The sequence below is a fragment of the Vipera berus genome (genome assembly GCF_964194415.1).
Source record: "Vipera berus genome assembly, chromosome: W".
Lineage (NCBI taxonomy): Eukaryota > Metazoa > Chordata > Lepidosauria > Squamata > Viperidae > Vipera > Vipera berus.
The window spans coordinates 68,109,979-68,137,548 of NC_138210.1; the positions used below are offsets into that span (position 1 = coordinate 68,109,979).

At 45.2% G+C, this 27,570-nt stretch overlaps 1 protein-coding gene across 1 annotated transcript in view; it reads right to left on the minus strand.

Moving 5' to 3' along the window:
• The window catches only part of LOC308676021 (rho guanine nucleotide exchange factor 15-like), a 65,600-nt gene that overhangs the window by 25,747 nt on the left and 12,283 nt on the right, over positions 1 to 27,570 (minus strand). The window contains exons 2-4 of the mRNA XM_081341724.1: positions 4,925 to 5,361; positions 2,592 to 3,437; positions 1,148 to 1,208 (exon numbers count right to left, since the gene is read on the minus strand). Coding sequence (XP_081197850.1) covers positions 1,148 to 1,208; positions 2,592 to 3,437; positions 4,925 to 5,312 — 1,295 coding nt within the window. The 5' untranslated portion in view covers positions 5,313 to 5,361. The remainder of the gene's footprint in view (positions 1 to 1,147; positions 1,209 to 2,591; positions 3,438 to 4,924; positions 5,362 to 27,570) is intronic.

The following is a 27,570-nucleotide window of genomic DNA, read 5'->3' on the forward strand; positions in this document are numbered from 1 at the left end:
AATGAAAATCCTTTTCAAATAATTAAGAGAAAATATCTGTTCCCCTATTCTTGTGCCAAACAAGCAATAATCAAAATTCATAGTCTTGAAGAACATTCAAAAGCTCTCTTTTTTAAATATCTTTCTCTCAGCTGGTATAAATCTGTTATTTCAGAAGAATACAATGAATAACTGACAGATTATATTCCAGGGCATCATCATCATCATTGTTGTTGTTGTTGCTGTTGTCATCATCATCATCATCATCATGAATGAATGAATGAACCTTTATTGTCAAAGTACAACCATGTATACATTGAGATTGGCTGAGCCTCCCTTCGTGCCCCCACCCCACAACTCACAGTGACAACAAACCCTCCATCTGGTTACACCATGTGAGCTAATTGCACAACACACCGGCCTCGCAAGTCAGTCACACATAAAATTATAAAATTATTTCTCGTTCAAGAGCCTAACAGTCCATGGATAAAAGCTGTTCTTCAGCCTGTTGGTACGGCTGGCTATACTCCTATATCTCCTACCCGATGGTAGGAGAGTAAAGAGATACCGTCCAGGGTGTGAGTCGTCCCTCAGAATTTTCCTCACATCATCATCATTATTAGGTATTTCCTTAGACATTTAGTGATGCACTTTGGGATGAACACCCTTTGAATGGTGTGGATTTCCAGAAAACATTGCAGACTACAGGAACTTTTTGCGCTTCAGGTTGGGAGGTAGACAACACAGACTCATCCCCAACAGCCTCTGCGTCTGTCTTCAACCGTGAAGAGACACAGGGCAGAGAACGTCCTGCAGCCAAGAAGGCTCCACACCCAGTTGCACCACTCAGGTGACCCTGAGGACACAGGTAAATCTCCAAATGGCCTCAACGACTCTCTAAAAGAATGCAAATGACCAGCTGTCTGCAAGGAGTATAAATCCTTCCATTCCCCACCATCCAGCCAGAGCTGAAGAAGCTTCTTGGATGAGAAGCAAAACAAAAAAGTTGTTTTCAAAGAAAAACAAAAAAGTCTAGTTGCCTCTTGAAAAAAAACACCTTTGGGACTGCCTGTCTTAGACTCTTCAAAGTCTAAACTTACATTCTGTTTGCACACCCAGGTAAACCTCTCCCTTCGGAATTTCCAGAAAGCAGGGAAACAACACATACCTGTTGTCTGACTTGTCCGTCTCTGAGTCGCTAAAACTGCTCTCTTCATTTTCACAGCCGCCTATAGAAAGAAAAGTTTGCAGAGTCAGTGAATGGGGTAACAGAAAAGGGCATTTAAGTTTATAACACAGACTAGCACAGATGATGGGCATTAGGGAAGACCTAAGCATTGCTGTAACCCCTCTAGCATTTTTCCTGGTTTGGATTGAGGAGGATGGGAGTTGCAGTGGGACACTTCCGGAATGCGTCAGATTAAGGAAGTCTGAACCAAACACAGGCCGTCTTCGGCTTACGACCGATTGTGTAGCAACCCTGGAATTTGCCACGCACTTCCACAGGGATACTTATGACCCATTTCTGAAATTCCAATGGCTACTTGTCTCCCCAGCGTGTAAACGTAGTTTGGGTGTTCAGCAACTGGCTTGCACTGACAGCCATTTGAAGTGTCTCGTGGTCATATGACCATTTTACAGTGTTTTCGCTGAAAACCATAAGAGACAGGCTCCAATATGATCATACGTCGAGGACCACGTGCAACACGAAATAAATGAGCCAAGCCACATTCTCAGCAGAGGGAACAGAGATTGACCGTCCTCTCCCATCGGATGGGAGATAGTATCTTTCCTGAAGGTCTAAGAAAACAAAACCTTTGCACTGTAACAATATGTCAAACATTTTGAGTCAAAACAGGTTTTATTTCTAGTGCACAGCTTCTAGTGCACAGCAGCTACTGAGAGAGAAGTGAGAGGTTGGGGAAGACCCGAAAGGGTTTTCCCAAGCAGAAAAACTGAGCTGCTACGTGTGAGGGAAAAAAAAGACATTTCAAACTTTGTACTTTTTGAACTGAAAGGTCTCTTGTGTTCCTTGCCCTCCCAAAACAAAAATGCCCCCTCCGGTTTTGGGATCGCGCCCCTCCAAGCAGCTCTTAGCTAAGAAAAACTTGAAAGTGGGTGACAACACAATATCCCTTTCCCCCGTCTTTAGATCACAAAATTATTCACTTTCAACTAAGTTAAGATGTGTGGACTTCAATTTTCAGAATCTCACAACTAGGAACCACAAAGTTTTTCAGTTTCAACCATCACATTAGTATGTATGGACTTCAGCTGTCCGAATTCCAAGCCATCTACCGCAAAGTTTCTCAGTTTCAACTACATTAAGATGTGTGGACTTCAACTCCCAGAATTCCACAATCAGTTAGCACAAAGTTTCTCATTTTCAACTACCTTTAAGATGTATGAACTTCAACTCCCAGAATTCCAAGCCAGCTACCACAAAGTTTCTCAGTTTCAATTATGTTAAGATGTGTGGACTTCAACTCCCAGAATTCCACAGCCAGCAAAACTGGCTGGGCGAATTCTGGGAGTTGAAGTCCACACATATTAAAATAATTTGAGGTTGGGAGATACAGTTTTACCCCAAAGGGGGAGGGTCAAAATAGTACCTTGAAAAGGGCTGTCATCCAGAGGTGATCTTTCCAGAGGTGGCGGTGGCTGAGTTGGTGGAGGAGGGAGACCTTGGGGCAGCAGGGGAGGGGGCTGAGAGGGGGGAGGGGGGGCTGAGCACACCTGGGAGCCAGTCTGAGAAACGGGGAGAGGCAGAGGGGTCTGAGAATTGGGGGGAGGTGGGGGTGGCTGGGTGGGGGGAGGCAACATGACAAAGCCTTCCCCAACAGCAAAAGGGGAGACCCGGGCAGGAAGGTGGTTCATCTCAAGCGGATATTGGAGGGAACTCCGACGAGCTGAAGGTCCCAAGGAGCTGCGAGGCGGTTTCATGGGGGCTTTCGGTGGGATGGCCGGAGGTAGGAGCTCACCATCCAGAGAGAGAGAGCCACCTCCCTTGTTACGACGGGGTGGCTTGGGCATCAACGGCGGGCAGCGTAGGGGAAGGGGCTCGGCTGTGGAACGGTAGCTTGTCAGGACGACACCCCCTTCGGGGTGCCCGTTGGTGGACGGTGGTGAGTCAAGAGGCTTTTTGCTTCGAGACGAACGGCGAGATTTCGGGATCCTGCCCGCTGCAATGGAGGAAGGCTGGGGAGGGGGTGCACCGAGTCCCAGGGATTTTTGGAAGGAGGCCCCCCCTTCGTCGGCAGAGGATGATAGGTCCGAGGCCAGCCCATTTTCCGTATCCCCCTCCTGAAGCCGGGAAGTTGCAGGGACCCAAACCAAGACCATCCCTGGGTTTTGTTGATGGCAAACACAGGGGCAGCCGGACAGACAGGAAGTGGGCAAATCCAGCCCGTTCTGCTCCACCATCGGCAAGACGGATGGCTGGGTGTCCTTGCAAGGATCTGAGGAAGTAGAGGAAAAAAAGATAATTTTGATTTGATTTCCTTCTTTCTTTATATCCCACTTTTACTGCTTTTACAAATAAGGCAGCAAAGCTATCCGACACACCTTCCTCCTCCTATTTTCCCCACAACAACAACCCTGTGAGGTGGGTTGGGCTGAGACAAAGACTGACTAGCCCAAAATTAACCAGCTGGCTTTTGTGCCTAGAGCAGGACTAGAATTCACAAACTCCTGGTGATTGGCCTAAGATCACCCAGCCAGCTTTCATGCCTAAAGGCGGGACGAGAACTCCCAGCCTCCTGGTGATTGGTCCAAAGTCACCCAGCCAGCTTTTTGTGCACAGGGCAGGACTAGAACTCACAGCCTCCTAGTGAATGGCCTAAGGTCACCCAGCTGGCTTTCATGCTTAAGGTGGAACAAGAACTCCCAGCCTCCTGGTGATTGGTCCAAAGTCACCCAGCTGGTTTTTGTGCATAGGGCCAAACTAGAACTCACAGTCGCCTAGTGAATGGCCTAAGGTCACCCAGCCGGCTTTCATGCTTAAGGTGGAACAAGAACTCCCAGCCTCCTGGTGATTGGTTCAAAGTCACCTAGCTGGTTTTTGTGCATAGGGCCAAACTAGAACTCACAGTCGCCTAGTGAATGGCCTAAGGTCGCACAGCCAGCTTTCATGCCTAAGGCGGCACTAGAACTCACAGCCTCCTGGTGATTGGTCCAAAGTCACCCAGCCAGCTTTTTGTGCACAGGGCAGGACTAGAACTCACAATATCCTGCTCATTGGCCTAACATCACCCAGCTGGCTTTCATGGTTAAGGTAGGACTTGAACTCACAATCTCTTGCTTTCTAGCCTGGTGCCTTAACCATTAGACCACACTGTCTACTGAATAAAGAGGAAGAAAACTTCTGATTCATGGCAGGTAAAAACAGGACAGGGAAGCATTTCATGAACCCCGCAGTTTACAGATTCAAGCAACCCCTAAATTTCAATTGTATTTGCGGTGTTATGTTTCTAGCCTTGATGGAACCAGGATGAGACTCAGAAATGTGCTGTGTGTGTTTCTACTTCACTGATGGAAACCCAAAGTGGGCAGAACTGAACAACTCGGTCTCTTGCAAACTGTTGGGGACGGTGAAGATGGATTTTATGCCGAACATACATTTGCACATCTCCGGGCTCGCATTTATTTGCAGCATTTATTTCCAATTTAGCTAGTGATTTTCTCCAATCGTTGACTTACAATTTTTTTAGGATTGAAATCTAATCTGCTCCAAGCTGGACTCCAGATTCAACAATGCTCAGGATCTGCCCAGCAAGCAGGTCTGACACCATCTTTAAAAGGGCTGGGCTCGGAGTGGGGAGAGTTCTGAGTTCTAATCCTGCCTTGAAAGCCAGATGGGTGGCTTTGGGCCAGATCTAGGGGGAATCTAGTTCCAAAAAAAAGCAAAGTCTAGTTTCGGAACCCAAATCAAAGCTGACCCACTTACCCAACCCATCCTGGACCTCTTTTTCTGTAATGGCCTTTTCTTCCTTGTTCACATCCTGCTGGCAGCTGGAAGGCGGCGATCGGACAATTTTTTCGGCTTCTTCCTTCTCCGGAGAACCCGCTCGATCGAAGTGTACCACGATCTTGCGAACGGCACCAGACTTCTGCAGCTTGTGCAAGGGCTGCGGTGGGCCGCCTGGCACTTCGCTGACCTGAGAGCACCCATCCTTCTCCAGCGGCAAAGGAGGGGTAGGGACCCGGAGCAGCTTATTGGAGTCTGGCCTGGGGGGAAGATAGGGGCGCGGCCTGGTGGGTGGGCGAGGCTTGATGATGCGAGTGGGTTTCTGGGAGGGAGGCGTGGCGGGAGGGAGGGGGTCTAAGGAGGACATCTTCACTCCAGAGGGGTCATCTGCAACGACTCCCCTGTGGCTTCATTTCCTGCAGAAGAAGAGAAAACGGAAATGCCATTAATTGAATCTATGCGCTGGGCCGCAAGGGAGGGAGGTGTATTTCATGCCCATTTGAGCCTTGTGCCAAAGGTCCTCCTTCAAGAGGCAACTGGACTTCCTTGTTTTTCCTTGAAGACGTTTCTTCAAAGAAGTCAGCCAGGCGTATGAATCCTTCCATTCTCCACCATCCAGTCAAGAGCTGAAGAAGCTTCTTGGATCGCAAGCGAAACGTCTTCAAGGAAAAACAAGAAAGTCCAGTTGCCTCCTGAAAAAGCTCCTTTGGAACAACCATGAGCTGGATGGCTGAGAACCGCCACAGACCTTTAGCTATGCATTTTGGGATGAACACCTTTCGAATGGCGCGGGAGTGTGAACTGGATTTCCGGAAAACATTGCGGACTACAGGAACCGTTTGCGTTTCAGTTTGAGAGGCAAACAACACAGACTCATCCCCAACAGCCTGTGCCCATCTTCAACAGTGAAGACACACAGGGCAGAAAACGTCCTGCAGCCAAGAAGTCTCCACACACATTTGCACCGCTCAGGTGACCCTGAGGACACAGGTAAACCTCCAAATGGCTTCAACGACTCTCTAAAGGAGGGGTCCCCAACCCGCAGTCCACAGACCAGTACCGGGCCGCGGTACAAACAAGCAAAGCCCCATCCGTGGGATGCAGGCAACACACAAAACCACGCACCCTCCGGTCCACAGAAAAACCTCGCTCCACGGAACCGGTTCCTTGTGCCAAAAATGTTGGGGACCTCTGATCTAAAAGAAGGCAAATGGCCAGCTGTCTGCAAGGAGTATAAATCCTTCCATTCCCCACCATCCAGTCAGAGCCAAACAAGCTTCTTGGATAAGAAGTGAAACATCTTCAAAGAAAAACAGAAAAGTCCAGTTGCCTCCTGAAAAAGCACCTTTGGGAGAACCACGACCTGGGTGACTTGAGAATCTCCATAGATGTTTGAGACTTATAATATTCCTTGTAATATTCATATTACATCTATACGGGGAGTCCTTGGCTTATGACTACAAGTGGAGCCAAAGTTTCCATTGCTCAGCAAGGCATCGGTTCAGTGAGTGGTGCCCCATTTTACGACCATTTTTTGCCATAGTTGTTAAGCAAATCAATGGAGTTGTTAAGGAAATCATGTGATCATTAAGCAGACCTGACTTCCCCCGTTGACTTTGCTTGTCAGAAGCTGGCTGGGAAGGTTAGCCAATGGCGAGCACATGATCACATGGTCACAAATACACGCCAGTGGCCAAGTGCCCAGATTTGATCTCATGGCCCTGAGGATGCTGCAACGGTCATAACTGTGAGGACCGGTGATAAGTCACCTTTTTCAGTGCTGTTGTAACATCAGTTGTTTAATGAATGGTGAATAGTCCAGGACTAGCTGTATCTCCGCTGTTATTTTCCCCAGCACACCAACCCTGTGAGGTAGGAAGGGTGGAGGGGGAGCGAAAGATTGGCTCAAAGTCGGAGTTTGCAAACTTTAGGGAGGATTTGAACCTTTTCGGCCCAACGCTTTTGGTTCCATTTGGTGCTGGACTTACACATCCCACGTTGTGACTTGCAGACAAATTCTCCCGCCCTTTTTCCCTTGGAGAAGCCAAACCCAGAATCCTACATTTTTATTTTGTACAATCGACAAGTCTTTCTGTTGTAACATCAGTTGTTTAATGAATGGTGAATAGTCCAGGACTAGCTGTATCTCCACTGTTATTTTCCCCAGCACACCAACCCTGTGAGGTAGGAAGGGTGGAGGGGGAGGGAAAGATTGGCTCAAAGTCGGAGTTTGCAAACTTTAGGGAGGATTTGAACCTTTTCGGCCCAACGCTTTTGGTTCCATTTGGTGCTGGACTTACACATCCCACGTTGTGACTTGCAGACAAATTCTCCCGCCCTTTTTCCCTTGGAGAAGCCAAACCCAGAATCCTACATTTTTATTTTGTACAATCGACAAGTCTTTCTGTTGTAACATCAGTTGTTTAATGAATGGTGAATAGTCCAGGACTAGCTGTATCTCCGCTGTTATTTTCCCCAGCACACCAACCCTGTGAGGTAGGAAGGGTGGAAGGGGAGGGAAAGATTGGCTCAAAGTCGGAGTTTGCAAACTTTAGGGAGGATTTGAACCTTTTCGGCCCAACGCTTTTGGTTCCATTTGGTGCTGGACTTACACATCCCACCTTGTGACTTGCAGACAAATTCTCCCGCCCTTTTTCCCTTGGAGAAGCCAAACCCAGAATCCTACATTTTTATTTTGTACAATCGACAAGTCTTTCATCGACTTCTTGCAAGCCAAGGCAGGGAAATCTCAGCTGCAGGCTGCAATGCAGCTCAGAGGGATTAGGTCTTCGCTCTGCCAGGCAAAAATTTCTTGCAAAGGCTAGCTGGGATGGGATTTCAAGAAGGCATAAATAAATTCATCTGGAAATCCCTGCCAGGGTTTGCCCGTGCCCGATCCTCCCGCTTCCATCACTTGGAACGGACTTCTGCAATCTCATTCATTTCTTCCCTGCTTGCAGCACATCCTGCCCCCTGGTTAACTGGTTCTCCCGCCTCCTGTCAGATTTTTCTCAGGGTGCGGTTCTCACACACCCATCCAGCTGGGAAAAAACAGGGTTCCGCCTGGTCAGAGCCCGTGCGAGAAACTGGGAAATGAAATGCAAAGCAAATCCAAACAGCAGCGCCTTTTGTGCACTGGAATGAACATCACATGCTGCAGAGGACCTTTCGAAAATAACCTTTAGGTTTTTAGCCCTCAAGGAATCCTATCAGAAAAAAAAAATTAAAAACCTAGAGATGGGCATACCAGACCATCTTATTTGTCTCTTGAGAAACCTATATGCAGGCCAAGGAGCAACAGTGAGAACTGGACACGGAACCACTGATTGGTTCAAAATTGGGAAAGGAGTCCGGCAAGGCTGTATACTGTCGCCTTGCCTATTTAACTTATACGCAGAGCACATCATGAGAAAGGCAGGGCTAGATGAATCAAAAGTTGGAATTAAGATTGCCGGAAGAAACATCAACAACCTAAGATACGCAGATGATACCACTCTAATGGCAGAAAGTGAAGAGGAACTAAAGAGCCTCTTGTTGTGAGTGATGAAGGAGAGTGCAAAAGTTGGGTTGAAACTGAACATTAAGAAAACCAAGATCATGGCATCTGGCCCTCTCAATTCCTGGCAAATAGATGGAGAAGAAATGGAGGTAATGACAGATTTTATTTTCCTGGGCTCCAAGATCACTGCAGATGGGGACTGTAGCCAAGAAATTAAAAGACGCTTGCTCCTGGGGAGGAAAGCCATGGCAAATCTAGACAGCACACTAAAAAGCAGAGACATCACCCTGTCAACAAAAGTGTGTATAGTCAAGGCTATGGTCTTCCCAGTTGCAATGTACGGCAGTGAAAGCTGGACCATAAGAAAGGCTGAGCGCCAAAGAATGGAGGCCTTTGAACTATGGTGCTGGAGAAGACTCCTGCGAATCCCTCGGACTGCAAGGCGATCAAACCGGTCAGTCCTAGAGGAGATCAACCCTGACTGCTCTTTAGAAGGCCAGATCCTGAAGCTAAAACTCAAATACTTTGGCCACCTAATGAGAAGGAAGGACTCACTGGAGAAGAGCCTAATGCTGGGAAAGATTGAGGGCAATAGAAGAAGGGGACGACAGAGAATGAGGTGGATGGATGGAGTCACTGAAGCGGTAGGCGTGAGCTTAAATAGACTCCAGAAGATGGTAGAGGACAGGAAGGCCTGGAGGAACATTGTCCATAGGGTCGCGATGGGTCGGACACGACTTCGCAGCTAACAACAACAACAGAAAGTTTCAAGATTTAGGAACAGGCTGGGCAAACCTGTCTTCCGACGATCGGGAACTAATGGAGAAAAAGCAAGAGTATAATTGCACCCCAGTATTTTTAATAATAACTCTTTAACAATGCTACAGCAATGCAACGGACTCAGAGATTCCCTAAAGAAATACAGTACAGGCAGTCCTCTACTTGTGACCAAAATAGAGTCCAGAACTTCTGTTGCTAAGCAAGGCAGTTGTTAAATGAGCTATGCCCAATCTTATGAAATTTTTGCTGCATTCATTAAGTGAATCACCACAGCCATTAAGTGAATAGCAAAGTTGTTAACTGAAGCTGGCTTCCCCCGTTGATTTTGTCAGAACCTGGCTAGGAAAGTCACAAATGGCAATCACGTGACCTGAGGACATTGCAACCGTCCTAAATTCATGCCAATTGCCAAGCCTCGTAATTTTGTTCATGTGATCGTGGGTACACTGCAATGGTCACAATTGCGAGGACATTGTAAGTCCCTTTTTTTCAGTGCTGAGGTCATTTCAAATGGTCAATAAATGAATGGCTGTAAGTCAAGAAGCTAGAAGAAACTACATGCAGTCCTCGACTTACAACAGTTCGTTTAGCAACTGTTCAAAGTTAGAATGTCACTGAAAAAAGTCACTTATGACCGGTTTTCACACTTATGACCATTGCAGCATTCCCATGGTCATGTGATCAAAATTCAGACACTTGGCAACTGGCGTGTATTTATGACTGTTGCACTGTCCTGGGACCATGTGATCCCCATTTGTAAACCTCTCAGCTGTCTTCTGGCAATCAAAGTCAAGGGGGGGAGGCGGGGGAGCCAGATTTTCTTAACTATAAGGTAAAGGTAAAGGTTCCCCCCGCACACGCGTGTGCTAGTCGTTTCCGACTCTAGGGGGCCGGTGCTCATCTCCGTTTCAAAGCCGAAGAGCCAGCGCTTATCCGAGGACGTCTCCGTGGTCATGTGGCTGGCATGACTAGACGCCAAAGGCGCACGGAACGCTGTTACCTTCCCACCGTAGTGGTCCCTATTTTTCTACTTGCATTTTTACGTGCTTTCAAACTGCTAGGTTGGCAGAAGCTGGGACGAGTAACAGGCGCTCACTCTGCTACGCGGCACTCAGGATTCGACCCGCCAAACTGCCGACCTTCTGATCGACAGGCTCAGCGTCCCAACCGACTGAGCCACCGCGTCCCTAGCTTCTTAACAATATGATTCACTTAACAACTGCAATGATTTACTTAACAACTATGGCAGAAAAGTCATGCCGGCCACATGACCACGGAGACGTCCTCGGACAAGCGCTGGCTCTTCGGCTTTGAAACGGAGATGAGCACCGGCCCCTAGAGTTGGAAACGACTAGCACGCATGTGCGGGGGAACCTTTACCTTTACCTTTTTATGGCAGAAAAGTTCATAAAATGGGGGACCACTCAGTTAATCACTGCCTTGCTTAGCTATGGAGATTTTGGGCTCCATTGCGGTCCTAAGTCGAGGACTATCTGTACACAACCCTGTACAGGTAGTCCTTGACTTACAACACTTCATTTAGTGACTGTTCAAAGTTACAATGGCACTGAAAAAAGTGACTTATGACTGTTTTTCACATTTACAACCGTTGCAACATCCCCTTAGTCATGTGATCAAAATTCGGACACTTGGCAAGTAACACATTTTATAACCATTGTTGTGTCCCGGGGTCTTGTGATCCCCTTTTGTGACCTTCTGACAAAGCAAGAAAGGTTGCAGAATGGAGCAAAATTCAGAGGCACCAGAAATTTTGGGCTGAATTGCAGTTGCTGTATTGCTTTGTTTTTTTAAAAAATAAAATAAATAAATCTCCGATCTACAGCCTTGGTTTCCAGTTACTTACGACATCAGGCATGTGTGCCTTCACAAGCACTAAATCAAATCTCCCTGGGTGGGGCTGGAAAAAAAATGCAGCTTGCTATCCTCTTACACCCCCCCCCCCTGCTTCCACCCTTCTCCTCCCACCCCAACAGATTAATTCCCAACCTATCTATTCTGTCCAAACGTGGGACGGGGATTTCAAACACCAGCAGGCACCTTTCCAGCCCCTGAAATGTAGACACAACCAACGTTCTTCACGCCCGACTCACCGGATGCCTCTTCAAACAGGACTCACACTTGCAAGCAAGATGAGAGGATTGCTGGGGGCGCAGGCAATGTGCCTGCTCGGGGAGGGGGGGTGTTGAGGAGGGTACAAGAATGAACTCAAAACAGCTGCTCCACAGTTGGGGGATGTCAGCTGCCTGGGGGGATATTTTTGGGCCTGCCACGGGGGTGGAGAAACTCAGGATTAGCGTCTGAAGACTGGGTCAAGAAATAGAACAAGGGAGGCAAAGATTAAGCAGGGCGGAGGGAAGGGAAGCTAAATGTTACTGTTCGGCAACTGGCAGCCCTCGAATGAAAATTGGCCCATGTATAAACTGTATAGATAGAACCATTCACTTTGGCTTCATTATTAAATCAGAGGGGCAATACTCTGGAAAGATATGGGAAAACATCTTAAATCAGAGCATCTCCACCACCACCACCCCGCTTTTTTTTTAAGGTGCCAGGCTTTGAACTGTCACACTAGCAATGGACGATCCTGAATAGGATTTGCACCCCACATGGCGTCCGCTGTATAAATGGGGCATAGTATCTTCCCTTCAGTGTGACTGTGGGGTCCCACCTCAAACTGTATGTAGATCAGCAGGCCCCAAACTTTCCACCACAGCTCCATTTTGCAGGAGGAACAACAACAACAACAAAAACCCTGCAAAGAACTAAGAAGAAATTTCCTGAGAGTTACAACAATTAATCAGTGGAACAACTTGCCTACAAAAGTTGTGAATGCCCCAGCATTGGAAGTTTTTAAGAAGAGATTGGACAGCCGTTTGTCTGAAATGGTATAAGGTTTCCTGCCTGAGCAGGGGGTTGGACTAGAAAATTATTCTATTCTATTCTATTCTATTCTATTCTATTCTATTCTATTCTATTCTATTCTATTCTATTCTATTCTATTCTATTCTAGTCCTAGAGGAGATCAACCATGACTGCTCTTTAGAAGGCCAGATCCTGAAGCTAAAACTCAAATACTTTGGCCACCTAATGAGAAGGAAGGACTCGCTGGAGAAGAGCCTAATGCTGGGAAAGATTGAGGGCAATAGAAGAAAGGGACGACAGAGAATGAGGTGGCTTGATGAAGTCACTGAAGCAGTAGGCGTGGGCTTAAATGGACTCCAGAAGATGGTAGAGGACAGGAAGGCCTGGAGGAACGTTGTCCATAGGGTCGCGATAGGTCGGACACGACTTCGCAACTAACAACAACAACAAATTCTATTCTATTCTATTCTATTCTATTCTATTCTATTCTATTCTATTCTATTCTATTCTATTCTATTCTATTCTATTCTATTCTATTCTAATTTACTCTGGATTTTTAGAATTCAAACAGACAAGGCATCGAATGAAGCATTCAGGATGTGGGCGAAGAGGGCTGGCTGTTTTGGGGACACTAAATGTGGGCTGGAAGACCCTGTCCAGGCTGGAACAAGAAAGAGAAGACAGGATGATTCCTCCGCATAATGCAGAGAGTTATCAGCTTTATTTAACTCTCTGGGTCTTCTCCGAGAAGTAACAGGGCTGGAAACAGGAGCATTGGCAAAGTATTGAGGTTGCCATGGTGACCTACATCCACCCAAGTGGTACCTTGAGTTTACCAAATGAGGAATCACTTCCCTATAACAGCTGTTTTTTTTTTGGGGGGGGGGTGTTGTTTAACCAAGCAAAGCTCTTTTCCATGCAACCTGAAATCTCTGCAACGGGGACCGTCTGGATGAATTTCTGCCTGTCATTTCTAATGTGTGTAAAACAAATAGCCGATTATTCTGCAGGCTTCTTTTACATCTAGTTGCTCAGCCTACTACACCAAGGGCTTGGAAGCTGCAGAATTCACAGCCAAAGCTGTGCAGGGTGCCAACGAGAGCGAAAGACCAATCCAGATTCCCAGATTTCTGAGTCTGTGCTATGCTCAGAGGAACTATTGTTGAAGCCAATAGTTAGAGTAGTTCCAAAGGTGTCCAGAAATTCAGTTTTTTAAAGCAGTGATGAATAGCAATAAAGATATTTATTATCTTTATTATAGACCCAGTTTGGTCTAGTAGTGGTTAAGGCTCCAAGCTATCAAAGTTAAGAGACTATGAATTAAAGTCCGGCCTTAGCCATGAAAGACGGCTGGTGATTTGGGGTCTCTCTCTATCTCTCAGTCCAAGTTTGTTGTTATGGGGAAAACAGGAAGAGAAAGGTGTATTAGGCATGCTCACTGCCTTGAGTTATTTGTAAAATAATAAAGATGGGATACAAATAAATGTTTTGTTTGACTGTCAATTCTCTGCCCCTCTTAAGCTTAGATGTTTAACATTCCTGCTTGAAAAAACAGTCCATCCTATTTCTTCCTGGGCTTTAATGTATACATTATAAACTGCTAGGTTTATAATTAAGGCAGTAGAACCAAGAATCCATTAAAAATATAGGTATATTGAATAGGTCAGATTATCCTTCAAAGGTGATGTCATTATCTGAAAGCTGATTCTTGCATTTACCACATACAGGATGGAAATGATTTCTTCATTTTCATTTATCTATTGTACACTGGAATTAGATTCTGTATTTATTTTTATTTTATTCTTTGATATAGCCGTCAGACTAACCAATCAATCAGCTACTACTAATAATAATAATAAATGCTAAGAGCCCCTCCAAATATATGGTTTATGGCATACCGGCTGAGGGAATTCTGGGAGTTGAAAGTTGCTGAGCTTGAAAAACAGTGTCCTACCTAGATTCTGCAACATGGAAGAATCCCATAGTAAGTGGCTGGAAAAACATTTAATTAATTTATTATTTTAAAACTATACCCACACGATCCCGGCAAAGCAGCTAAGGTTCTATTAAATGTAATTTGTACTGACCTTTTCATTAAGCAGGTGGAAAAGCCAAAATAGGTACCAGCAAATTAAAGAATATTAAAAAAAACTTTGTAAGGAATGAAGCAATCAAATTGCAAAGCTAGGTAAGAGAGTCTTATGCAATTTCTATAGAGGAAAGCCATAAAGGTTTATTATGCTCCCCGCCCCCCCGCCTTTAAAGCTCCTTTTCTGGAAGTTTCTTTGACTGATATTTCACTTTTAATAAATGACGTTCATAAAAATAATGGTATAGATTTGTTGCCAAATTCTTTAGCTGAGGCATGCTGATTCATAAGTGTATGACCTGGGCTGGGCATTAATTTATCCTCTTGCTTTTATTTAGTTTGGTGTGTCTAAAAGTCCAGTGTTCATTGTTGCAGTTATTTTTCCTCTTCTTCTTCTTCTTCTTCTTCTTCTTCTTCTTCTTCTTCTTCTTCTTCTTCTTCTTCTTCTTCTTCTTCTTCTTCTTCTTCTTCTTCTTCTTCTTCTTCTTCTTCTTCTTCTTCTTCTTCTTCTTCTTCTTCTTCTTCTTCTTCTTCTTCTTCTTCTTCTTCTTCTTCTTCTTCTTCTTCTTCTTCTTCTTCTCCTTCTCCTTCTTTCTCTCTCTCTCTCTCTCTCTCTCTCTCTCTCTCTGTGTGTGTGTGTGTGTGTGTGTGTGTGTTTACTTCCTCATAATTGACTGGTTTTCTCTTATTTTCTTCTCTTTTTCAAGCCTAGCTCAATGGCTTGAGTTTCTACTATATTGCATTGCTTACATTACTATTTTCTTTTTAAAGGCGGTCCTCACCTTACGACCACAATCGGGTCCAAAATTTCCACTGCTAAGCAAGGCAGTTGGTTAAGTGAGTTTTGTCCCATTTTACCACCTCTCTTGCCATAGTTGTTAAGTGGATCGCTGCGATTGTTAAGTTGTAAAGTGAATCAGGATCCCCCATTGCTTGTCAGCAGGTCGCAAAAGATCACAGGAGACCAGGACACCGCAACCGTCATAAATATGAGTCAGTTGCCAAGCATTTGAACTTTGATCCTATGACCACAGGGCTGTTGCAATGGTCGTAAGCGAGAAAAATGATCGTGTTATTTTTTTTTTCCAGTGCCGCTGTAACTTCAAACAGTCACTAAACGGACTGTTGTAAATCAAGGATTACGTGTAATCCAAGCAAAGCTGCACAGACAGAAAACAAAGGTAAACAAAGGTAGCCATTACCTGAAGCAAGCCATTGGGGTTCTTTCTTGGGATTTTTGTTTCTTTCTCTCTCAATCAAATACTCCATCAATAAAAATCAGGGCGGTTTTGCTGATTCTGTCTCTCTAACAAACAGGAGTGGGAGACTAATTCCATGCAAGCCACAACCCCTTCAGGAATTCTCAGCCCTCAATCTTTTTTTTTTTTTTTTGATAAAGACGGGAAATGCGTCTTTCCTGAACCAGGAAATAGCAATGTTTAATTTAGAATTCTCTCACAGTCAGAGAAAAGGAAAAATCAAAAAAAATCAAGAGACTGGAAAAAAAAAAACAACCCATCAGGAATCATAAGCCGGTATGTCCAAAGTAATTTTTCCTAGCTCCTGTCTGTGCATGGGTGCCTGCATGCCCACAGGCATGATTCTGGACCAGGAGGAAAAACGGATAAAGACTTTACCCATAACACAATGGAGGGGACAGGAAATAGCAAATATAGTAGTATATTTATATATAAAATATTTATACATAAATATATCTCTCTCTACCCCTCCCCTCCCCCTCAGGACCATATAGGTTGGAAACATGCAGATGAGGCCTTCGTCCTGCAGTGGATAATGGCTAAATGATGATAGATAGATGATGATAGATAGATAGATAGATAGATAGATAGATAGATAGATAGATAGATAGATAGATAGATAGATAGATAGATAGATAATAAAGATATAGGTATAGATACAGTAGATATAGATATAGATAGATGACTAGATATAGACAGACAGATGAGAGAGACAGAGAGGAGAGAATAGATAGATACTTGATTGATAGACAGACAGACTATATAGCAGTATAATATGGGAAATATAGCAATCTTCCAGTATTTGAGGAGCTGCCGCAAAGAGGAAAGGGTCAACCTATTATCCAAAGGACCAGAACGCAAGATAAGAAACAGCAGATGGGAATTAATTAAGGAGAAAGGCAATGTGGAACTAAGCAGAAACATCCTAACAGTGAGAACAATTAACCCGTGGAACAGCTCGACTTCAGAAGTTGTGAGTGCTCCATCACTGGAGGCTTTCAAGAAGAGAGTGGACAGTCACTTGTCTGGAATGGTAATTGTAATGTACTGGGATTTTACTTGAACTGCTTTCACATGTCTTTTGAATGCTGCTTAAGGTTGCTCAATTGAGGTGTCTGTGTAACAGTTGCTGACTAGCTAGACATGCAGTCTCCAAGAAGATCATTGGATGATTTGGGGTAGGAATGGGTTCCTTTAAACCTATTGGCCGCCGCCTAGTGGCCAACCGTGTAAGTAGCGGCGCAGAAGCCTCTGGTTCAGTTCTGTACCTGTTTGCCTCAATAAAAAGATGTTCCTGTTTTCAACCTCTCGTCTCACCTCCTGCTTCCAAAAAACTCACTACACAACAGTAATAGGGTCTCCTGCTTGAGCAAAGGGTCGGATTAGAAGACCTCCAAGGTTCCTTCCAACTCTGTTATTCTGTTTCTGTTTCTTAAATAGGTCTGTTGATCGGCGTTTATAAGGACACATGCCTGTGAGACTTGTTTCTGATAACCCATGTCATTGGAAAATCTGAACAAAGAAGCTGCAATTATTATAATTCCAGAGCACACAGTATGTACCTCTCCTACAAGGGAGGATGACGGGGTGTGGGGAGATTTTAGCTTTGAGCAAAGGGCTAGCTAGAGCAGAGCAGAGAATTGGGCACTGTATGGAAAGTAGAACACAGAATAATAAGGTTGGAAGGGATCCTGGAGGTCTTTTCGTCCGACCCCCTACTTGAGCAGGAGATCTTATTTATTTATTTATTTATTTATTCAATCATTCAATTTATATACCGCCCTTCTCCCGTAGGACTCAGGGCGGTTCACAAGGTGTTTTTTTAAAAAATACCATTCGGGACAAAGGGCTGTTCAGTCTCTTCTTGAAAACCTTCAGTGATGGAGCCCCCTCAACTTCTGGAGGCAAGTCATTCCACTGATTGATTGTTCTCATTGTCAGGAAATTTCTCCTTAGTTCTAGGCTGGATCTGTGCTTGATAAGTTTCTATCCATTATTTCTTGTCCTACCCTCAGGTGCTTTGGAGAATAGGTTGACCTCCACCCTTCTCTGCAAAAGCCACTCAAATATTGGATGAATACTATCAAATCATCCCTAGTCCTCCTCTTTCTTAGATTAGACATACCTAGCTCCCTGAATTGTTCAGTGTATGGTTTAGCCCAGTGGTGGTGAACCTTTTAGAGACTGAGTGCCCAAACTGCAACCCAAACCCACTTATTTATCGCTGGTTGCCAGGTGGGCGTGGCCATGGAAGATTGGGTGGGTGTGGCTAAGGTGGGTGTAGTCACCTCAATGTTGCTCGTGGGGAGGGACACCTGTAGGGGGGTGGGCAGGGTTGGGGGAGCTCCAGGAGGTCTCTGGCAGGTGGGGCGGTAGGCAGGAGACTCATCCTGCGGGGTGAGGCGAGGCAGGGTGGGGGTGCCATTGCCATGGGGCAAGGCAAGGGCTGGGGCAGCTGCTGCCTGACACCATCGGCCCCCACACACAGAAACCAGCGAACGCTTGGGGGCCAGCGGTGTCAGTCCGTAGCCACAGCCTGCCGGCCCCTCGACAGGCACACTCTGGGGCTCCACAGCCCGTCGCCGGCAGTTCAAAGAAGCCGCCTCCAAGATGGATGGTTGACCAACAGCTGAGGAGGTGATACAGTGGGTCATGCCTGGGAAAAGAAGAGCATGCGAGGCCAAGAGGGACGGGATGGCGGGGAGGGAAACCAACCGTGCCGGAATGCATTCAGCCACGTGGGACCCCGGCAAATTAGCAGGCGGTTGGTTGAAGAGGGACAGTTGCCACCTCCGAGGAATGGCGCTGGTGCCCACAGAGAGGGCTCTTGAGTGCCACCTCTGGCACCCGTGCCATAGGTTCGCCACCACTGGTTTAGCCACTAGAGACCCCTAATCATCTTTGCTGCTGTTCCCTGCTCTCTTTCTAGGGTCTCAATATTTTTTTTTGGATTATGGTGACTAGAACTGGACACCATACTCCAAGCATGGCCTCACCAATGCAGTATGAAGGGATGCTACACCTTCAAGTGATCTGGATGTTATCCCTCTGTTAATGGAGCCTAGGGAACAAAGTGCCACAGAAAGTAGCTTTTCTCTCTTTTATCACGGTGTTAAAGAGGTTGGAATCGGCCATACGAAGACGGGCAATTCAGAACAGATTAAAAACAAGGATCCAGCGTCATGAAGTATTAAATTAGATTTTGCAGCCAGGAGAGGCTATGATGGCTGCAGGGGAGACGGTTTGAAAGGGAATAGCTTGAGTGAGTGAGTTTGGTTGATCTCAAAATGATTTGTGGTTTTGATTAGGGAAAAAAAAACATATCCCTGGAGAATAGAAAAGAGAGAGCTTTCTTTTGTAATCACCAGAGTTAAGAGATAATTTGGTAGCTGTGCTTACATTTTCTGGAAGGGAAATCCAAACCTTCTTTCTATTTCTTTTTTTTTCTTTTCTTCCTGCGTATTTTTTTTCTTTATTCTGTCTTTGTTAATGTTAGCGTCTGTATTCTTTGTAAAACTTTCCATAAAAAAAATTATAAAAACCAGAAGCTGCTTCACCACTCTGTACCCGTACAGTCCTCGACTCACGGCCACAATTGAACCCAAAATGGCTAAGCGAGACACATTGCTAAGCCGGTTTTGCCCCGTTTTATGACTTTTCTTGCCACGGTTGTTAGGTGAAACACTGCAGTTCTTACGTTAATAACTTGCTTGCCCATTGACTTTGCTTCTCTGAAGGTCGCAAAAGGGGATCACATGATCCTGGGACGCTGCAACCGTCATATTTATGAGTCACCAAGTACCCGGATTTTGCTCACAACATGGGGGATGCTGTAACGGTCATAAGTGTGCGAAATGGTCCTAAGACACATTTTCAGTGCTTTTGTAACTTTGTAAAGGTAAAGGTAAAGGTTCCCCCGCACATTCGTGCTAGTCGTTTCCGACTCTAGGGGCCGGTGCTCATCTCCGTTTCAAAGCCGAAGAGCCAGCGTTTGTCCGAGGACGTCTCCGTGGTCATGTGGCTGGCATGACTAGATGCCAAAGGCGCACGGAACGCTGTTACCTTCCCACCGTAGTGGTCCCTATTTGTCTACTTGCATTTTTACGTGCTTTCGAACTGCTAGGTTGGCAGAAGCTGGGACGAGTAACAGACGCTCACTCTGTTACGCGGCACTCGGGATTCGACCCGTCAAACTGCCGACCTTCTGATCGACAAGCTCAGCGTCCTAAGTGGTCACTAAACAAACCTTATTTGGATTCTCGAGCTGGATGTTGACACCGGGTTTATTCTCTCAGTTTACAATTTCTCTTTTGCTTTAAGGATGCTAAGAGGCCTCAAAACATTTACCTACAGTAAGTAGCCATGTGGCAGAAGTAATAAATAATTATTATTAATAAATAATAATAAACAAAAACTTTTAGTCCTTGGCTTACGACCTCAGTTGAGCCCAGATTTTCCATTGCAGAGTAAGACAATTTATGATGCAAGTTTTGCCTCAATTTTTTAACCACCTTTCTTGCCACAGTTGTTAAGGGAATCACTGCAATTGTTAAGTTGTGAAGTGAATCTGGCTTCCCCCGTTGAATTTGGTCACAAAAAGGGATCACGTGACCCCGGGACAGAGCAAACGTCATAAAGATGAGTCAGTGGGCGAGCGTCTGAATTTCGATCACGTGACCCTCCCAAGGATGCTGCAACAGTCATAAGTGTGAAAAACGGTCAATGCGGTTGTAACTTTGAATAGTCTCTAAATGAACGGTTGTAAGTCGGGGACGACCTGTACATTTGAGTGAAAAAGGGCCGTTTTGCTTGCGCTGACCTACAGAGAAAATGCCCAAGGTTTTTTCTCCACAGGAAGGAAGAAGAAACATATCAGAGGAATAAGGTGACTCATGTTTAACCCAAAGTGGAAAGGAAAAAAAACTTCAACAGAGAAATTCATTTATACTTGTTTTATGCAGCCAGAGACAATTGAAAGGACAGCCCTACAACTAAAGAGAAAATGTTCCTGGCTTTAAGCTCTACAAAATGTAACAAAATAACAAAGTTGGAAGGGACATTAGAGGTCTTCTAGTCCAACCCCCTGCTCAAGCAAGAGACTTTATACTGGTTGTCCAGTCACTTCTTAAAAGCCTCCAGTGTTGGAGCATTCACAACTTCTGGAGGCAAAGTGTTGTTCCACTGATTAATTGTACTAACTGTCAGGAAGGTTCTTAGTTCTAGGTTGCTTCTCTCCTTGATTAGCTTCCATCCATTGCTTCTCGTCCTGCCTTCTGGTGCTTTGGAGAATAGGTTGATCCCCCCTCTTCTTTGTGGCAGCCCCTCCAATATTGGAAGACTGCTATCATGTCAGCCCTCATCCCTCTCTTCAGATCTAAGATGGCAGCGCCTGGAATGGCTGCGGCTGCATTGGCTCTTGAAGGCAAATAGTTTTGGGAGGGATAGTAAGGGCTATAGGCCACATGATCAGGAAGATTTTAATGTGTTTGAGCAACATGGTGGAACTAAGGTAACATACGACATACGACCGACAATCTTTGCTGGCATGGCAAATTTCTAGTTGTTGGTGAGACCGTTAAAAGTCGTTGGCACTGTTTGAATTTGTTCTACCAGCAGCAAGATCTGACTTCTGGCCCAGTGATGGATTCTATTTCAAATCAGGGCTGTTTCCAGGGGAGGCAGAGGAGGAGAGGACCTGGAGCTTATGGAGTGAAGGAACTGGATGAGGCTGTTGGCAGGCCCAGAGGAAGAGAGAGAGGCTTTTGGAGGAGTTGGTGGCGGCGGCAGTGTGCTCCAGGGGTGAAAAGAAGCAAGGCCTCTTTAAGGAAAGGGTGGAAGAGTCAGCATCAGAAAAAGGAAAGAAGGCGAGGTTGTCAGAATACAAGCGAATTTGAGGGCTAATCCACATGGAGCCCCATTTCCATCTGTCCTGTTTGCCATCGTTCACTCCCGAGAGACTAAAATGGACAATGTGAAATTTGAGCGGGCCCCGAACAAGGAGTATTTATCGGAGGTGGTGACCCTTTGAGAGCCGTATGCAACGAAATTTCATTTTGATGTATGCCGATTGGTGTACATTCAAAGTGACAATAAAGTTATCATCATCATCATTAAACCAGACACACTCAATTCCTGCAACCGTTCTTCATATGTTTTAGTCTTCAACCCTCCCCCCGCCCTGCCCATTATCTTTGTCGCTCTTTTCTGCACTCCTTCCAGAATCTCAACATCTTTTTTTTATGTTTTGGTGACGAAAACTGGATGCTGTACTCCAGGTGTGGTCTTACAAAGGCATTGTAAAGCAGTAGGATCACTTCTCACGTCACTGAATCATGCGGCCGTACATGCTCTCAGCCACACGCGCCACGCTTCCCCGTCCTTCATCACCAGAACAATTCCTCCCCAGTTCCCAGCTTGTATAGGATGCTCCACCCTTTCCCAGTGCCTTTTCCTCACGGTTTCCCCCTCTCATTTGAAAAATCCAGCGGCTCAGATGAGTCATCCCACATGAAGCAGGCACCAGCAAACCACAAGAAGCATTGAAATCAAAAACAGGAGAGAAGGCTGAGGCGGCAAAGCTTATTTTTATTCTGGGCAGATTTGATTTCCCCGATGATTCTTGGCTATTCTACAAGCGTGGGGAGGGCTGGGGAGGACATTTCTGTCTCTTCTCAGCTTTGCTCTTTTCCAGTCCGATTAAAAAGCTTTCCCCAAACGCACGATAGGTGCAGGACTACAACTCCCATTATCCACAGGCTGGTTGGGGAGATGGGCAATTGGAGACTAGCCTAGCCTAGAGTAACAGTGGAAGTTTTTAAGAAGAGGCTGGACAACCATTTGTCTGAAATGATATGGGGTTTCCTGCCTGAGCAGGGGATTGGACTAGAAGACCGCCAAGGTCCCTTCTGTTATGTTTCGAGTTCGGACGAGCAGGAAAGACGCCAGGCAGATGAGTACAGAAGAACGGTTGTTTTATTTATAACTATAACCAGTGCTTTTTTTGTAAAAGAAAAAGGTGCCGGAACTCACACATGTTATACAACCTGCCTTGCTTACCCTACAAGGTTCCATCCCAAAAAGGTGCCGGAACTCCGTTCTGAGCGTTCTATGAGAAAAAAAGACCTGACTATAACTGTACTGAGGGTTAGGGGTATCCATGCAGTCTTTATATAGTTTCCCATACTCTTAACAACCAATCAGATTGAACCCATCATTCCCGCCAAGTTGACTGCAGCCCGGACTGGAAAGTCCCATCTGTGTTGCTAGAGAACCGTTAGCATTCCAGCATACACGTGATAAGGTCTTCCCAAAAGCTCAATACATAACACCTTCCAACTCTATTATTATTGTTATTGTTATCAATCATCATCATCATCACAGGGTCAGCCAGATGTTCAGATTAGATTTAGCATTTTTGTCTACCTATCGAGTCCTTACCAAGGACCTGGGATAGGCAGATGTGGATGTTTGACGGTATTACAGATATCGTCGCAGGATAGAAGCAGTTCCTAGTAAGGCCGCCTTTTGCAATTGACTGATGGCGAATTTGTCGATGCCGATGGTGTCCAAGTGGTGCTCCAGTTGTTTTGGGATTGCACCCAAGGCACCTATTACTATTGGTACCAGCCTTGCTTGCCTTTGCCACAGTCTTTCTGTTTCTATTTGAAAAAAGTTGACCACCTCTTCTTTGTAGCAGCCCCTTAGATATTGGAACACGCCCCTAACCCTTCTCTTCATTACACTAGAGACATACCCAATTCCAGCAACCGTTCTTGATATGTTTTACCCCCTAGTCATCTTTGTTGTCCCTTGGACTGCAAGGCGATCAAACCGGTCAGTCCTAGAGGAGATCAACCCTGACTGCTCTTTAGAAGGCCAGATCCTGAAGCTAAAACTCAAATACTTTGGCCACCTAATGAGAAGGAAGGACTCACTGGAGAAGAGCCTAATCCTGGGAAAGGTTGAGGGCAATAGAAGAAGGGGACGACAGAGAATGAGGTGGCTGGATGGAGTCACTGAAGCAGTAGGTGTGAGCTTAAATGGACTCCAGAAGATGGTAGAGGACAGGAAGGCCTGGAGGAACGTTGTCCATAGGGTCGCGATGGGTCGGACACAACTTTGCAGCTAACAACAACAACAACTTTGTTGCTGTTCTCTGTACTCTTTCTAGAGTCTCAACATCTTCTTTTTACATCCTGGTGACCAAAACTGAATGCAGTAAGAGACAAGATTGATTTTGGGGAAGGTGAGTGAGCCACACGGGGTGTAGAGGAGGACGCCCTGCGTAAGCAGAAAAGAGTCATCTATAGGTTGGCGAGGAGGTGGGATGCAAGGGTGCCAAAACACATCCTCTTCCCAAGAATTAAAACCCCGTGCACTTGGAAGGAGATTTGACGGAGCTAAAGTTAACGAGCACGCACGTTATTTTTTAAAAGAGCTTGCTGCCGGCAGTCAAGTCAAGTCCTGCTCTTTTCCAAATTCAAAAGGCAGCCTGCCAAATCATGTTTGTGGAAAGGAATCATTGTCAGGGGATTGGCAGAACCTCACTTATGCAAAAATAATAATAATAATAATAATAATAATAATAATAATAATAATAATAATAATAATAATAATAATAATAATAATAATATAATCCTCTCTCTGAAAAAGGCTTAACAATTCCTCAAAGTCTAATTGGTTTCCTGCCTGCCAAGGGAGTGTTTGTTACTAATGGCAGTTTTCTGTTCCAAAAATCTAAGAGCGCTGCCTAAACTTCCCTACTTTTTTGACTCTTTGGTTTCACAACAACCCTGTGAGGTGGGTTATGCTGAGAAGTAATGGCTGATCCAACTGAATAGATTGAAAGGGGGACGGGGTTCACAATCACAAGTCGTCGCTTGCAGATCTCATCAGACATATCTCAAGTCAGAAGTGATAAAAATTATGTTCTAATAGAGTTTCTCTTATCTCAGGAACTTTGTGGAATTCACAAAGTTATGTGGACTTCAATCCCCAGAATTCCCCAGTATGTGGCAGACCTCTACTTGACAAAGGATGTTTGAAGGAAAGCATTCCTTGAATAATATTTTGACCCATATCTGCAAGCATCTCCATGATTAACAAACCTGGGTGCCCAGAATCAACTCCCAGAATCCCACAGCCAGCAAGGGCCACCGCTGAGAATTCTGGGAAGTCAAATTGATATTTTGGGGAACTGCTGGGAAATGCTGCAAAACCATGGCTGCTTTCGAACATCCCACTAAGCCATTTTTTGTATCAATAACTTCCGTTTTTAATTTTCACCCCAAAATTCAGTTTACCCAAGGATGTGGTCAGAAAAAAACAAAGAGACAGACTTACTTCAACTTTAGGTGATTAAAACCCCCACCCTCTTTGTGTTTTCTGAATCATTTCCACCCATATTCATATAGGTATGTATTTTATTCTTGCCTATATTACTTTGTAAGTAACTCAAGGTGGTGAACCTAGCTAATAATTCTTCCTCCTATTTTCCCCACAACAACCTTGTGAGGTGGGTTGGGCTGAGAAAAAGTGACTGGCCCAAAGTCACCCACCTAGCTTTCATGCATAAGGTGGAACTAGAACTCACTGTCTCCTGGTGATTGGCCCAAAATCATCCAGCTGGCTTTCATACATAAGGCAGAACTAGAACTCACTCTCTCCTGGTGATTGGCTCACAGCCACATAAAAAGTCCTGGCTTCATTTGATGTTCTCCTCTCTCAATTGCAGTCCTTGGGCACCAAACAGTTGCCCATTTTGCCTTGCTATAAAAATCAAGACATCGCAATTTGTGCAATCGGAACACGAATCACCATCTCAACAGATGTTCAGCTCAATGCAGTTAATGTCTCTTTCCTCAGAAACAAATCCGTCTAGGATTTCAAGCACTCTCTCCTAAGCCTAGGAGTGATCTGCTTAATCCTTGCAAATTGGATTGAAAGGCACTCATAATTATTTAATTGTCAGCAGAGACCTCTGTCCAAGACTTCTGGTTTGTTTTTTTAAAGGTAAAGGTAAAGGTTCCCCCGCACATGCGTGCTAGTTGTTTCCGACTCTAGGGGCCGGTGCTCATCTCCATTTCAAAGCCAAAGAGCCAGCGCTTGTCCGAGGACGTCTCCGTGGTCATGTGGGTGGCATGACTAGACACCAAAGGCACACGGAACGCTGTTACCTTCCCACCGGAGTGGTCCCTATTTTTCTACTTGCATTTTTACGTGCTTTCGAACTGCTAGGTTGGCAGAAGCTGGGACGAGTAACAGGCGCTCCCTCTGCTACGCGGCACTCGGGATTCGACCCGCCAAACTGCCGACCTTCTGATCGACAAGCTCAGCGTCCTAACCCACTGAGCCACCGCGTTTACATCAGTCTAAAAACTGTAGATCAGGGGTTCCCAAGCGACGGCGGGGGGGGGGGGAGATGATATTCCAGGGGGTGTGAAAACTTGGGTTTAGAAGTTTTAAAATTATACTGTATATGCATAATTCATTGCTGTTATTTCAAACTTTTGTAAGGGGTGCAAGCAGTGCTTTTTTTGTAAAAGAAAAAGGTGCCGGAACTCACACATGTCATACAACCCTCCTTGCCTACCCTACAAGGTTCCATCCAAAAAAGGTGCCGGAACTCCGTTCTGAGCGTTCTATGAGAAAAAAAGCCCTGGGTGCAAGAATATATCGAAAGCGTTCTAGGGGTGCGGAGTATAGAAAAGGTTGGGAACCGCTGCTGTAAATGGACTGGATTTAGAAATTAAGGAGGGTAAGGCAAAGTTAATACAGTCCGTTTAGCGACCGTTCAAAGCTATGACAGCACTGAAAAAGTGACTGATGACCGTTGCGGCATCCCCATAGGTCACATGATCAAAATTCAGACGCTTGGCAACTGACTCATATTTATGACGGTTGCAGTGTCCCGGAGTCACCTTTTGCGATCTTCCGATGAGCAAAGTCAATGGGGAAGCCAGATTCACTTAACAACCGTGTTACTCACTTAACAACTGCAGTGATTCACTTAAGAACCGTGGCAAGAAAGGTCATAATACAGGGCAAAAAAAAAACCTCACTTAACAAATGTCTCACTTAGCAACAAAACATTTGGACTCAATTGTGGCCATACGCCGAGGACGTATTGGATAGGGCCCCATTAGAAAATCCCAAATGGCAGGCTAGACCAGGAAGGTGGAAAAAGCAACCAATACAAAATAATAAATGATTTTATTTGAATATCAAAAGATGCCTGTGATAAACCACTTCCTTATGGCTGTGGTGCCTTGGAAGCAGACTTTAAAAAAAATTCTAACGAAGCAGTGACGTGGCTACATTTAATTGCATCCCTCTAATATAATTCCTTTGCCCTTTACTCAGAGATGTTTAGTATTTTCCTTATTTCCTGTTGCTTAATATTTTCCTGCGCACAAACCTGGGAAGGGGAGACAGCACACATTACAGGGGAGTGGGGTTTGTGTGGCTTACTTGTGTTATTGGTTCGTTGTATGCACCAAGCCAACTTTGGCTGAACTAAAAATAAATGTGCGGAATCAGGAAGCGAGCCCTAATTTATTTTAACTACTCCTGGTGTTGTATTAGTAGTAGACATACCATTTACAGACTACTGGAGGAGAGGTTTTACAATCTAAAACTCTGCACAAGTGAAACTAAAAGAATGGGGAATTTTAGTTATTTGTACAGGTAGTCCTTGATTTATGACCAATAGTTTAATAATCATTCAAAATTACAGTGGGCCCAGGACAAGTGCTTTCCGGCCCATCATCATACAATGTCATCTCTCTCTCTCTCTCTCTCTCTCTCTCTCTCTCTCTCTCTCTCTCTCTCTCTCTCTCTCTCTCTCTCTCTCCTCACACACACGCACACACACACACACACACACATCCCCCTTATGATCACATTTCAGGTACTTGGCAACCAGTTCGTCTTTTCAACCTGTTGCAGCGTCCTAAAGTCACATGACCAGGATCGGTGACGATTTTAACCGGTTTCTGGCCAAAACAAAAAAAGGCCAATTCAGAAGAATGGGTTTGCACTTGCGACCATGGTGCTCACTTAACAACAACAGACTCACTTAACAACTATGGTGATTCACTTAATGACTGCCACAAAA